Genomic DNA, 14,955 nt, shown 5'->3' on the forward strand with positions numbered 1-14,955 from the left:
GTGTTTCGTGTTTCTAGTTCCTGTTAAATAAAGTGTTTCGTGTTTCTGGTTCATGTAAAATATAGTGTCCCCTGTTTCTGGTTCCTGTAAAATATAGTGTTCCTACTAGTCTCTGCTCATCTACCCACAATGCACCTCATTTCTTCCAACAATGTGGAGATGATACATCTTCAGTCATATCACTGATACTGTACTATATTATCACCATTCTACTGATGTATTACTGTATTATATTATCACCATTCTACTGATGTAATACTGTATTATATTATTACCATTATACTGATGTAATACTGTATTATATTATTACCATTATACTGATGTAATACTGTACTATATTATTACCATTATACTGATGTATTACTGTAATATATTATTACCATTATACTGATGTAATACTGTATTATATTATTACCATTATACTGATGTAATACTGTACTATATTATTACCATTATACTGATGTATTACTGTAATATATTATTACCATTATACTGATGTAATACTGTATTATATTATTACCATTATACTGATGTAATACTGTACTATATTACTACCATTATAATGATGTATTACTGAAATATATTATTACCATTATACTGATGTAATACTGTATTATATTATTACCATTATACTGATGTAATACTGTAATATATTACTACCATTCTACTGATGTAATACTGTAATATATTATTACCATTATACTGATGTAATACTGTATTATATTATAACCATTATACTGATGTAATACTGTATTATATTATAACCATTCTACTGATGTAATACTGTAATATATTATTACCATTATACTGATGTAATACTGTAATATATTATCACCATTCTACTGATGTAATACTGTAATATATTATTACCATTATACTGATGTAATACTGTAATATATTATCACCATTATACTGATGTAATACTGTAATATATTATCACCATTATACTGATGTAATACTGTAATATATTATTACCATTATAGTGATGTATTACTGTAATATATTATCACCATTATACTGATGTAATACTGTAATATATTACTACCATTCTACTGATGTATTACTGTAATATATTATCACCATTATACTGATGTAATACTGTAATATATTATCACCATTATACTGATGTAATACTGTAATATATTACTACATTTCTACTGATGTAATACTGTAATATATTACTACCATTCTACTGATGTAATACTGTACTATATTACTACCATTCTACTGATGTAATATTGTAATATATTACTACCATTATACTGATGTAATACTGTAATATATTATTACCATTCTACTGATGTAATATTGTAATATATTATTACCATTATACTGATGTATTCATGTAATATATTACTACCATTCTACTGATGTAATATTGTAATATATTACTACCATTCTACTGATGTATTACTGTAATATATTATCACCATTATACTGATGTAATACTGTAATATATTATCACCATTATACTGATGTAATACTGTAATATATTATCACCATTATACTGATGTAATACTGTAATATATTATCACCATTCTACTGATGTATTACTGTAATATATTATCACCATTATACTAATGTAATACTGTAATATATTATCACCATTATACTGATGTAATACTGTAATATATTATCACCATTATACTGATGTAATACTGTAATATATTATCACCATTCTACTGATGTATTACTGTAATATATTATCACCATTATACTAATGTAATACTGTAATATATTATCACCATTATACTGATGTAGTACTGTAATATATTATTACCATTATACTGATGTAATACTGTATTATATTATCACCATTATACTTATGTAATAGTGTACTATATTACTACCATTATACTGATGTAATACTGTATTATATTATTACATATATGCTGATGTAATACTGTATTATATTATCACCATTATACTGATGTAATACTGTATTATATTATCACCATTATGCTGATGTAATACTGTAATATATTACTACCATTCTACTGATGTAATACTGTACTATATTACTACCATTCTACTGATGTAATACTGTAATATATTACTACCATTCTACTGATGTAATACTGTATTATATTATTACCAGTATACTGATGTAATACTGTATTATATTACTACCATCATACTGATGTAATACTGTACTATATTATCACCATTATACTGATGTAATACTGTACTATATTATCACCATTCTACTGATGTATTACTGTAATATATTACTACCATTCTACTGATGTAATACTGTATTATATTATTACCAGTATACTGATGTAATACTGTATTTCTGGATTTGTATGGGTTGGTTGCAGAGGAGGCTGCTGAGGGGAGGACGGCTCATAATAATGTCAGGAACGGAACAAACGGAATGTCATCAAACACCTGGAAACCACGGAAACCGTCTGTCTGATGCATTTGATGTTCATTCCACTGATTCCGCTCCAGTCGATACCACAAGCCCCTCCTCCCCAATTAAGATGTCACCAACCGCCTGTGGTTGGTTGTGTTTACATGTAAAAAACAAAAACAGTTGATGTAGGCCTATAGACATTGGTATGGCTGGGTGTGTTTACATTACATTGAGCTGCAGTAGGCCTATAGACATTGGTATGGCTGGGTGTGTTTACATTACATTGAGCTGATGTAGGCCTATAGACATTGGTATGGCTGGGTGTGTTTACATTACATTGAGCTGATGTAGGCCTATAGACATTGGTATGGCTGGGTGTGTTTACATTACATTGAGCTGATGTAGGCCTATAGACATTGGTATGGCTGGGTGTGCTAACATTACATTGAGCTGCAGTAGGCCTATAGATATTGGTATGGCTGGGTGTGTTTACATTACATTGAGCTGATGTAGGCCTATAGACATTGGTATGGCTGGGTGTGTTTACATTACATTGAGCTGATGTAGGCCTATAGACATTGGTATGGCTGGGTGTGCTAACATTACATTGAGCTGCAGTAGGCCTATAGATATTGGTATGGCTGGGTGTGTTTACATTACATTGAGCTGATGTAGGCCTATAGACATTGGTATGGCTGGGTGTGTTTACATTACATTGAGCTGATGTAGGCCTATAGACATTGGTATGGCTGGGTGTGCTAACATTACATTGAGCTGCAGTAGGCCTATAGATATTGGTATGGCTGGGTGTGTTTACATTACATTGAGCTGATGTAGGCCTATAGACATTGGTATGGCTGGGTGTGTTTACATTACATTGAGCTGATGTAGGTCTATAGACATTGGTTTGGCTGGGTGTGTTTACATTACATTGAGATGTCAACATTCAACCAAACCAAACCAAATATGACATTTTAGAGAGTTGGTCCAACTTTTGCAATGTTGAATATTGTTCTAATTAGACATTCAGTTACATAGCACAGTTTAAATATCCCCCACGTAATGTTGCTGGGGAGCGATAGATTATTCATTAAAGCATCATAATGCAGAAACCTCAAATTCCCAGCTCTCTAAATACCTGACTCTGCAACTCTCTAAATGCCTGACTCTGCAACTCTCTAAATGCCTGGCTCTGCAACTCTCTAAATGCCTGGCTCTGCAACTCTCTAAATACCTGGCACTGCAACTCTCTAAATACCTGGCTCTGCAACTCTCTAAATACCTGGCTCTGCAACTCTCTAAATACCTGGCTCTGCAACTCTCTAAATATCTGGCTCTGCAACTCTCTAAATACCTGGCTCTGCAACTCTCTAAATACCTGGCTCTGCAACTCTCTAAATACCTGGCTCTGCAACTCTCTAAATACCTGGCTCTGCAACTCTCTAAATATCTGGCTCTGCAACTCTCTAAATATATGGCTCTGCAACTCTCTAAATATCTGGCTCTGCAACTCTAAATTTCTGGCTCTACAACTCTCTAAATATCTGGCTCTGCAACTCTCTAAATATCTGGCTCTGCAACTCTCTAAATATCTGGCTCTGCAACTCTCTAAATATCTGGCTCTGCAACTCTCTAAATATCTGGGTCTGCAACTCTCTAAATATCTGGGTCTGCAACTCTCTAAATATCTGGCTCTGCAACTCTCTAAATATCTGGCTCTGCAACTCTCTAAATATCTGGCTCTGCAACTCTCTAAATATCTGGCTCTGCAACTCTCTAGATATCTGGCTCTGCAACTCTCTAAATATCTGACTCTGCAACTCTCTAAATATCTTGCTCTGCAACTCTCTAAATATCTGGCTCTTCAACTCTCTAAATACCTGGCTCTGCAACTCTCTAAATACCTGGCTCTGCAACTCTCTAAATATCTGACTCTGCAACTCTCTAAATATCTGTCTCTGCAACTCTCTAAATATGTGGCTCTGCAACTCTCTAAATATGTGGCTCTGCAACTCTCTAAATATCTGGCTCTGCAACTCTCTAAATATCTGGCTCTGCAACTCTCTAAATATCTGGCTCTGCCACTCTCTAAATATCTGGCTCTGCAACTCTCTAAATACCTGGCTCTGCAACTCTCTAAATATCTGGCTCTGCAACTCTCTAAATATCTGACTCTGCAACTCTCTAAATACCTGGCTCTGCAACTCTCTAAATATCTGACTCTGCAACTCTCTAAATATCTGGCTCTGCAACTCTCTAAATATGTGGCTCTGCAACTCTCTAAATATCTGGCTCTGCAACTCTCTAAATATCTGGCTCTGCAACTCTCTAAATATCTGGCTCTGCAACTCTCTAAATATCTGGCTCTGCAACTCTCTAAATACCTGGCTCTGCAACTCTCTAAATATCTGGCTCTGCAACTCTCTAAATATCTGGCTCTGCAACTCTCTAAATACCTGGCTCTGCAACTCTCTAAATACCTGGCTCTGCAACTCTCTAAATATCTGGCTCTGCAACTCTCTAAATATCTGGCTCTGCAACTCTCTAAATACCTGGCTCTGCAACTCTCTAAATACCTGGCTCTGCAACTCTCTAAATATCTGACTCTGCAACTCTCTAAATATCTGGCTCTGCAACTCTCTAAATATGTGGCTCTGCAACTCTCTAAATATGTGGCTCTGCAACTCTCTAAATATGTGGCTCTGCAACTCTCTAAATATCTGACTCTGCAACTCTCTAAATATGTGGCTCTGCAACTCTCTAAATATGTGGCTCTGCAACTCTCTAAATATCTGGCTCTGCAACTCTCTAAATATCTGGCTCTGCAACTCTCTAAATATCTGGCTCTGCAACTCTCTAAATATGTGGCTCTGCAACTCTCTAAATATCTGGCTCTGCAACTCTCTAAATATCTGACTCTTCAACTCTCTAAATATCTGGCTCTGCAACTCTCTAAATATCTGGCTCTGCAACTCTCTAAATATCTGGCTCTGCAACTCTCTAAATATCTGACTCTGCAACTCTCTAAATACCTGGCTCTGCAACTCTCTAAATACCTGACTCTGCAACTCTCTAAATACCTTGCTCTGCAACTCTCTAAATATCTGACTCTGCAACTCTCTAAATACCTTGCTCTGCAACTCTCTAAATATCTGACTCTGCAACTCTCTAAATACCTGGCTCTGCAACTCTCTAAATACCTGGCTCTGCAACTCTCTAAATACCTGGCTCTGCAACTCTCTAAATACCTGGCTCTGCAACTCTCTAAATACCTGGCTCTGCAACTCTCTAAAAATTTGACTCTGCAACTCTCTAAATATCTGGCTCTGCAACTCTCTAAATATGTGGCTCTGCAACTCTCTAAATATCTGGCTCTGCAACTCTCTAAATACCTTGCTCTGCAACTCTCTAAATATCTGGCTCTGCAACACTCTAAATATCTGGCTCTGCAACTCTCTAAATATTTGACTCAGCGTACAGCCAACCAACATGAATACAGGCACATGTGAATGTCATGTGTCCTGAGTGGTAAGTAGAAACACATCTATCTCTGTTACGGACCTCTACGTCATTCACTGGTAATAATACTTACATAAATATCTGCACCATAAAATCCATCCTGGTAAACAACACTGCAAAGGATGCAAACACAAACAAACACAAACAAAACAAACATCCATATTAGTGCAAGTTGACATGCAGGCACCATCTAGACACCAACCCTCTCTGTCTGTGGAGGGGTTAGTTTGTCCAATCAAAAACCACCAGACACGAGAGGGGTGGAGCCAAACAGGGAAGTTCTGCAGGCACTCTCCTCTTCCTACTCTGTCTCTCTTTGTGAATCCCAAACCAGCGCCTTGCCCCTACCAACTCTCTCGGAGGGCCCTCTGTTGTCACGTGTTGCTGACGAAACTCAGAGGGTGACTTCCAGAGTGGCGAGGGGATCAATAAACCATCAACTTCGGTACTCATGCCGCATTCAAAACAACTGGGAACTCGGAACTCTCCGACGTCTGACCTCAGTGTGTTCAAGACAATTGAGAATTGTGAAAGAAACAAGCTCTGAATTCCAAGTGGGAAACTCAGGCATCTTTCTAGAGCTCCGCTTTCCGGCTCTTTCACTGACGGCACGATTTGACCTCTTTTTCCCCAGAGTTCCCAGTTGTCTTGAAAGCACCGACACTCCGCACTTGAATGGTGCAATTCATGTTCCACATGTAAATAACAAAACAAGCAAGACATTAAAATGAACAACCCCCCCCTGTCGTTTAACAAAATATAACAGTTAGCATGAGTGCTTATGTCATCTTTTATACGTGTCAAGTCAGGACATAAACAAACGCACGTGTCATTTAAATCGCAAAAGCCTCTATTATTTTGTGTGAAATTGCGCAAACTAAAAAAATAACACGGTGCCTTATGGGATTCCACTTCTGTCTGCAGCTGGCAGCAGTGCAGGCTCAGTAGAAGAGCCTACCGGTGGGGCTAATTAACACCCTTTATAGTTTTACCTGCATTTGGGAGGAAGAAGGAAGTGAGTGTGAACAAGTAACTTTGGGGCCAATGGGAAGGGGGGGATTTGGGATCCAGTCTTTCTCTGAGGTGGTAAGGGGGCTGGGGAGGTCCAGAAAGTGAATCTCGGACCCCACACTAGGAGTCAAAGGGGGCCTTAGTTGAAACACCAATCAGAAAGTGCATCTCGGACCCCACACTTGGAGTCAAAGGGGGCCTTAGTCGAAACGCCAATCAGAAAACAGTTAGTTGAACTAATGAACAGTCCTAAAGGTGATGTCACTACTGTCACTGCAAAATACCTCATCTTCCTACCACATTCTGATCAGACTGTTGAAACAACTCCTCGATGACAACTAATCATATGTTCCATATATTTTATGTGTGGGTGTGACCCCAGCGGGAATCACCACCAACAACATTTGGCTCCAAGCACCAGGCCCCAAGCACCAAGCTCTAAGGTCCAAGCTCTAAGGTCCAAGCTCCGAGGTCCAAGCTCCAAGCTCCAAGCTCTAAGCTACGAGGTCTAAGCTCCAAGCTCTAAGGTCCAAGGTCCAAGGTCCAAGGTCCAAGGTCCAAGGTCCAAGGTCCAAGCTCCAAGCTCCAAGGTCCAAGCTCCAAGGTCCAAGCTCCAAGGTTCGAGCTCCAAGCTCCAAGCTCCAAGGTCCAAGCTCCAAGGTCCAAGCTCCAAGGTCCAAGGTCCAAGCACCAAGGTCCAAGCACCAAGGTCCAAGGTCCAAGCACCAAGGTCCAAGCACCAAGGTCCAAGCACCAAGGTCCAAGCTCCAAGCTCCAAGCCCCGAGCGCCGAGCCCCGAGGTCCAAGCTCCAAGCTCCAAGCTCCAAGCTCCAAGCACCAAGGTTCAAGCACCAAGCACCAAGGTCCAAGCTCCAAGCCCCGAGCCCCGAGGTCCAAGCTCCAAGCACCAAGGTCCAAGCACCAAGCACCAAGGTCCAAGCACCAAGGTCCAAGCACCAAGCTCCAAGCACCAAGCACCAAGGTCCAAGCTCCAAGCACCAAGGTCCAAGCACCAAGCTCCAAGCACCAAGCACCAAGGTCCAAGCACCAAGCACCAAGCTCCAAGGTCCAAGCACCAAGCCCCAAGGTCCAAGCACCATGCTCTACCGACTGAGCCACACAGGACCTCATGGTCATGATGATTATAACATTTGCATCTAGTATTTTTCCCAGGTCCATCTGTCACCTCTCTGTCTCTGTTATGACACTCTGCTTTCTGGTCCTCTGTGACCAAGATAAAAGACATCTCACCCAGATAAAACGGAGAGTTTCTGGGTATCGTATATGTGTGTGTGTTGTGTGTGTGTTTTATGTGTGTGTTGTGTGTGTTGTATGTGTGTGTTGTGTGTGTGTGTGTTGAATGTGTGTTGAAAGTGTGTGTTGTGTATGTGTGTGTTGTGTGTGTGTGTGTGTGTGTTGATGTGTGTGTGTGTTGTATGTGTGTGTTGTATGTGTGCTTGTTGCATATGTGTTGTATGTGTGTGTGTGTGTGTGTATTATGTGTGTTGTGTGTGTGTAGTGTGTGTGTTGTGTGTGTGTGTGTGTTGTATGTGTGTGTTGTGTATGTGTGTGTGTGTGTAGAATGCGCGTGTTGTGTGTGTGTTGTGTGTATGTGGTATGTGTGTGTTGTGTGTGTATGTTTGTGTTGTGTGTGTGTGTGTGTTGTATGTGTGTGTGTGTGTTGTATGTTTGTGTTGTGTGTGTGTGTAGTATATGTGTTGTATGTGTGTGAAGAATGTGCGTGTTGTGTGTGTGTTGTGTGTGTGTGTGTGTGTGTGTGTGTGTGTGTGTGTTGTATGTGTGTGTGTGTTGTATGTGTGTTGTGTGTGTGTATAGTGTATGTGTGTTGTGTGTGTGTTGTATGTGTGTGTTGTGTGTGTGTGTGTGTTGCATGTGTGTGTTGTGTGTGTTGTATGCGTGTTGTCTGTGTGTGTTATATGTGTGTGTTGTGTGTGTGTGTGTTGTGTGCGTGTTGTGAGTGTGGTGTATGTGTGTTGTGTGTGTTGGTTGTATGTGTGTTTGTTGTACATGTGTTGGTTGTACGTGTGTGTGTTGTATGTGTGTTTGTTGAACATGTGTTGTTTGTATGTGTGTGTGTTGTATGTGTGTGTGTGTGTGTTGAATGTGTGTGTTGTATTTGTGTGTTGAAAGTGTGTGTTGAAAGTGCGTGTTGTGTATGTGTGTGTGTAGTGTGTTGTGTGTGTGTTGTATGTGTGTGTTGTGTGTGTGTGTTGCATGTGTGTGTTGTGTGTGTTGTATGCGTCTTGTCTGTGTGAGTTATATGTATGTGTTGTGTGTGTGTGTTGTGTGTGTGTGTTGTATGTGTGTTGTGTGTGTTGGTTGTATGTGTGTTTGTTGTACATGTGTTGGTTGTATGTGTGTGTGTTGTATGTGTGTGTGTGTGTGTGTGTTGTATGTGTGTGTGTGTTGTATGTGTGTTGTGTGTGTGTGTAGTGTATGTGTGTTGTGTGTGTGTTGTATGTGTATGTTGTGTGTGTGTGTGTGTTGCATGTGTGTGTTGTGTGTGTTGTATGCGTGTTGTCTGTGTGTGTTATATGTGTGTGTTGTGTGTGTGTGTGTTGTGTGCGTGTTGTGAGTGTGGTGTATGTGTGTTGTGTGTGTTGGTTGTATGTGTGTTTGTTGTACATGTGTTGGTTGTACGTGTGTGTGTTGTATGTGTGTTTGTTGTACATGTGTTGTTTGTATGTGTGTGTGTTGTATGTGTGTGTTGTATTTGTGTGTTGAAAGTGTGTGTTGAAAGTGCGTGTTGTGTATGTGTGTGTGTAGTGTGTTGTGTGTGTGTTGTATGTGTGTGTTGTGTGTGTGTGTTGCATGTGTGTGTTGTGTGTGTTGTATGCGTCTTGTCTGTGTGTGTTATATGTGTGTGTTGTGTGTGTGTGTTGTGTGCGTGTTGTATGTGTGTTGTGTGTGTTGGTTGTATGTGTGTTTGTTGTACATGTGTTGGTTGTATGTGTGTGTGTTGTATGTGTGTGTGTGTTGTATGTGTGTGTGTGTGTCTTGTATGCGTGTTGTCTGTGTGTGTTATATGTGTGTGTTGTGTGTGTGTGTTGTGTGCGTGTTGTGTGTGTGGTGTATGTGTGTTGTGTGTGTTGGTTGTATGTGTGTTTGTTGTACATGTGTTGGTTGTGTGTGTTGTATGTGTCTGTGTGTGTCTGTGTGTGTGTGTGTGTGTGTGTGTGTGTGTGTGTGTGTGTGTGTGTGTGTGTGTGTGTGTGTGTGTGTGTGTGTGTGTTGAATGTGTGTGTTGTATTTGTGTGTTGAAAGTGTGTGTTGAAAGTGCGTTTTGTGTATGTGTGTGTGTAGTGTGTTGTGTGTGTGTTGTATGTGTGTGTGTGTGTTGCATGTGTGTGTGTGTGTCTTGTATGCGTGTTGTCTGTGTGTGTTATATGTGTGTGTTGTGTGTGTGTGTTGTGTGCGTGTTGTGTGCGTGGTGTATGTGTGTTGTGTGTGTTGGTTGTATGTGTGTTTGTTGTACATGTGTTGGTTGTATGTGTGTGTTGTATGTGTGTGTGTGTGTGTAGTATGTGTGTTTGTGTGTGTGTGTATGTGTGTTGTGTGTGTGTTTTTGTGTTTGTGTGTGTTGGTTGTATGTGTGTGTGTGTGTGTGTGTGTGTGTGTGTGTGTGTGTGTGTGTGTGTGTGTGTGTGTGTGTGTGTCTCAGCAATTAGATGTGTTCTAGACTGTTTGGTCTCTGATAGCAACTGAAATGTCACAACATGGAAAGAGCATTCTGCTTCGGACAGAGTTATTTGACTGCTCTCTGGGACTGGTGTGTGTGTGTGTTGGTCGCATAAATTCATTTCCAGTCCGCTCATCTCCCTCAGACAGCCATTTGTAATAGAAATACCCCCAGCTCTGCATGAATGACTCCAGATTGGGCTTTCATGAGAGCAATTAAGGGAGTGGACCAGAGTTCATGGAAATACTATCTATGTCACCTATCTCTATGTCAGGACTTCCCTCTCGGGGATGAGGGGGGCTGTTAGAGCTATCATCCTCTAGGGGATGAGGGGGGCTGTTAGAGCTATCATCCTCTAGGGGATGAGGGGGGGCTGTTAGAGCTATCATCCTCTAGGGGATGAGGGGGGCTGTTAGAGCTATCATCCTCTAGGGGATGAGGGGGGCTGTTAGAGCTATCATCCTCTAGGGGATGAGGGGGGCTGTTAGAGCTATCATCCTCTAGGGGATGAGGGGGCTGTTAGAGCTATCATCCTCTAGGGGATGAGGGGGCTGTTAGAGCTATCATCCTCTAGGGGATGATGGGGGGCTGTTAGAGCTATCATCCTCTAGGGGATGAGGGGGGCTGTTCTAGGGGATGAGGGGGGCTGTTAGAGCTATCATCCTCTAGGGGATGAGGGGGCTGTTAGAGCTATCATCCTCTAGGGGATGAGGGGGGCTGTTAGAGCTATCATCCTCTAGGGGATGAGGGGGGCTGTTAGAGCTATCATCCTCTAGGGGATGAGGGGGCTGTTAGAGCTATCATCCTCTAGGGGATGAGGGGGGCTGTTAGAGCTATCATCCTCTAGGGGATGATGGGGGGCTGTTAGAGCTATCATCCTCTAGGGGATGAGGGGGTTGTTAGAGCTATCATCCTCTAGGGCATGGGGGGGCTGTTAGAGCTATCATCCTCTAGGGGATGGGGGGGCTGTTAGAGCTATCATCCTCTAGGGGATGGGGGGCTGTTAGAGCTAACATCCTATCGTCCTCTAGGGGATGAGAGGGGGGGCTGTTAGAGCTATCATCCTTGAGGGGATGGGGGGGCCTGATAGAGCTATCATCCTCTTGGAGATGGGGGAGCCCTGTTAGATCTATCGTCCTCTAAGGGATGGGAGGTTGGCCCTGTTAGAGTTATCATCCTCTAGGGGATGGGGGGTTAGAGCTATCATCCTCTAGGGGATGAGGGGGGTTGTTAGAGCTATCATCCTCTAGGGCATGGGGGGGGGGGGGCTGTTAGAGCTATCATCCTCTAGGGGATGGGGGGCTGTTAGAGCTATCATCCTCTAGGGGATGGGGGGGGCTGTTAGAGCTAACATCCTATCGTCCTCTAGGGGATGAGAGGGGGCTGTTAGAGCTATCATCCTCGAGGGGATGGGGGGCCTGATAGAGCTATCATCCTCTTGGAGATGGGGGGAGCCCTGTTAGATCTATCGTCCTCTAAGGGATGGGAGGTTGGCCCTGTTAGAGTTATCATCCTCTAGGGGATGGGGGGGTTAGAGCTATCATCCTCTAGGGGATGGGGGGAGCCCTGTTAGAGCGATCATCCTCTAGGGGATGGGGGGGACTCTTGTTAGAGCCATCATCCTCTAGGGGAATAGGGGGCAGGGAAGAGGGAGAGGGCCCCCTGTCAGAGCTATCATCCTCTAGAGGATGGGGGGGGGGGGCAGGGAAAGAGGGAGAGGGCCCCCTGCTAGAGCTATCATCCACTAGGGGATGGGGGGCAGGGAAAGAGGGAGAGGGCCCCCTGCTAGAGCTATCATCCACTAGGGGATGGGAGGGCAGGGAAGAGGGAGAGGGCCCCCTGTTAGAGCTATCATCTTGTAGGGGATGGGGGGGGGAAGAGGGAGAGGGCCCCCTGCTAGAGCTATCATCCTCTAGGGGAAGAGGGAGAGGGTGTAGCGGGCACGGGGAAGAGGGAGAGGGTGTAGGGGGCACGGCGAAGAGGGAGAGGGTGTAGGGGGCATGGCGAAGAGGGAGAGGGTGTGAGGGTCACGGGGAAGAGGGAGAGGGTGTCAGGGGCATGGGGGAAGGGGGAAGAGGGAGAGGGTGTGGGGGGCATGGGGGAAGGGGGGGAAGAGGGAGAGGGTGTAGGGGGCACGGCGAAGAGGGAGAGGGTGTGAGGGTCACGGGGAAGAGGGAGAGGGTGTCAGGGGCATGGGGGAAGGGGGGGAAGAGGGAGAGGGTGTGGGGGGAATGGGGGAAGGGGGGTGAAGAGGGAGAGGGTGTGGGGGGCACGGGGGAGGCGGGGCTCTCTCCAAATCCAAAGACAGCAGAGAGCTATAAGCGCCGGGTGGAAGTTACCCTTAAGCACAGATCTAGGATCAGATCCCCCTCCACCAATCCTAACCCTAACCAATAGGAGGGTACACAATGGACCTTAGATCCATCCCAAACACGACAACCCCCAGAACCCCCCAGCCCAGACTGACGGTCATCTCACAGGAGTCTGTGCAAGGTCAGGTGCAAGTCTTTGGGCCCGATCACATGCTATGGGGTGGCTTTCTCTAGTGGGGTAAGACCAGCATGCAATGCTTCTGTCCTCTGTCCCGAAAACCCCATTACACATCATATACAGACACAGAGAGAGACAGTTAGAGAGAGAAACAGAGAGAGAGAGGGAGAAAGAAAGAGGAAGAGAGAGAGGAGAAAGGAGGAGGTTAAAGAGAGAGAGAGACAAGAGGAGGATAGAGAGACGGGAGGAGGATAGAGAGAGAGACAGACGGGAGGAGGATAGAGAGAGAGACAGACAGGAGGAGGATAGAGAGAGAGACAGACAGGAGGAGGATAGAGAAAGAGAGAGACAGGAGGAGGATAGAGATAGAGAGAGAGACAAAGGGAACAAGAGGAGAGGAGGTATACACACATAATGCCAGAAAGAGAAAGCACGGTACAGCTAGATAAAGAGAGAAGAGAGGGATACTCACCCTCCGTATGTGGGGATGTGAGGTGGGGGTGCGGCTGCTCTGAATGTGTTGTAGACCGTACGCCCTCGACCTCTTAGATGGGCCCCTCTGTAGGCTGCCACCGCAGCACTGGCTGCTGAGTAGGGGAAGCCCGGTACTGGAGGGAGGGAGGGAGGGAGGGAGGGAGGGAGGGAGGGAGGGAGGGAGGGAGGGAGGGAGGGAGGGAGAGAAGGGGTGATCATTTCACAGAGAAATGCTTCAGTGTTCTGTGTAAAAAATTGCGACGAGATGAATTGTAAATTCAGATGACATCGATTCAAGTCAAATATTAAAATACTAAAACTGCTCAAAACAAACACTCTCCCTATTCCCTACATAGTGTGCTACTTTTGACCAGGGATTGTAGGGCACTATCTAGGGAATAGGGAGTGATTTGGGACACAGACAGTGATTCAACAGGATTAGAGCGTGATATCTCCTGAATGGACCAGACTGTCCTAAAGACACCAGGTATATTGACAGAAGAGTCACAAGGTAAACATCTTCCTATTGATTGTATTATGCATGGACACAACAACGACAACAACAACAACAGACTATGATGCCGGGTCAATGTTCTCATAGTCTGACTGGTAATATACACTACAGGCTTTGTGTGACCATGGAAACGGAGAACATTTTTCTGTGGTATCAAGTATATCACACTCAAGCCCTTAAACACTCCAAGTGGTCAAACCTTTCAACACTCCAAGTGGTCGGGAACCTTTCAACACTCCAAGTGGTTGAACCATTCAACACTCCAAGTGGTCAAACCTTTCAACACTCCAAGTGGTCAAACCTTTCAACACTCCAAGTGGTCGGAAACCTTTCAACACTCCAAGTGGTCGGAAACCTTTCAACACTCCAAGTGGTCAAACCTTTCAACACTAGAAGTGGTCAAACCTTTCAACACTCCAAGTGGTTGAACCATTCAACACTCCAAGTGGTTGAACCAATCAACACTCCAAGTAGTCGGAACCTTTCAACACTCCAAGTGGTCGGAACCAATCAACACTTCAAGTGGTCGGAACCAATCAACACTTCAAGTGGTCGGAACCATTCAACACTTCAAGTGGTCGGAACCATTCAACACTCAAAGTGGTCGGAACCTTTCAACACTACAAGTGGTCGGAACCAATCAACACTCCAAGTGGTTGAACCAATCAACACTCCAAGTGGTCGGAACCTTTCAACACTCCAAGTGGTTGAACCAATCAACACTCCAAGTAGTCGGAACCTTTCAACACTCCAAGTGGTTGAACCATTCAACACTCCAAGTAGTCGGAACCTTTCAACACTCCAAGTGGTTGACCATCAGCACATCTAAACAACAGTCTAGTGAGCCGACCCAACTCCCAGTGTCATGACACCATCAGCACGTCTAAA

The 14,955-nt window shown here is 43.7% G+C and overlaps 1 protein-coding gene across 1 annotated transcript in view; it reads right to left on the minus strand.

Moving 5' to 3' along the window:
* LOC135554813 (RNA binding protein fox-1 homolog 1-like) overlaps positions 1 to 14,955 on the minus strand; it is a 252,533-nt gene that overhangs the window by 27,090 nt on the left and 210,488 nt on the right. Inside the window, 2 exon segments of the mRNA XM_064987255.1 lie at positions 5,952 to 5,991; positions 13,552 to 13,687. Of these exon segments, the coding sequence (XP_064843327.1) occupies positions 5,952 to 5,991; positions 13,552 to 13,687 (176 nt within the window).

Source organism: Oncorhynchus masou, chromosome 14 (assembly GCF_036934945.1).
Source record: "Oncorhynchus masou masou isolate Uvic2021 chromosome 14, UVic_Omas_1.1, whole genome shotgun sequence".
In the NCBI taxonomy this organism is placed as follows: domain Eukaryota; kingdom Metazoa; phylum Chordata; class Actinopteri; order Salmoniformes; family Salmonidae; genus Oncorhynchus; species Oncorhynchus masou.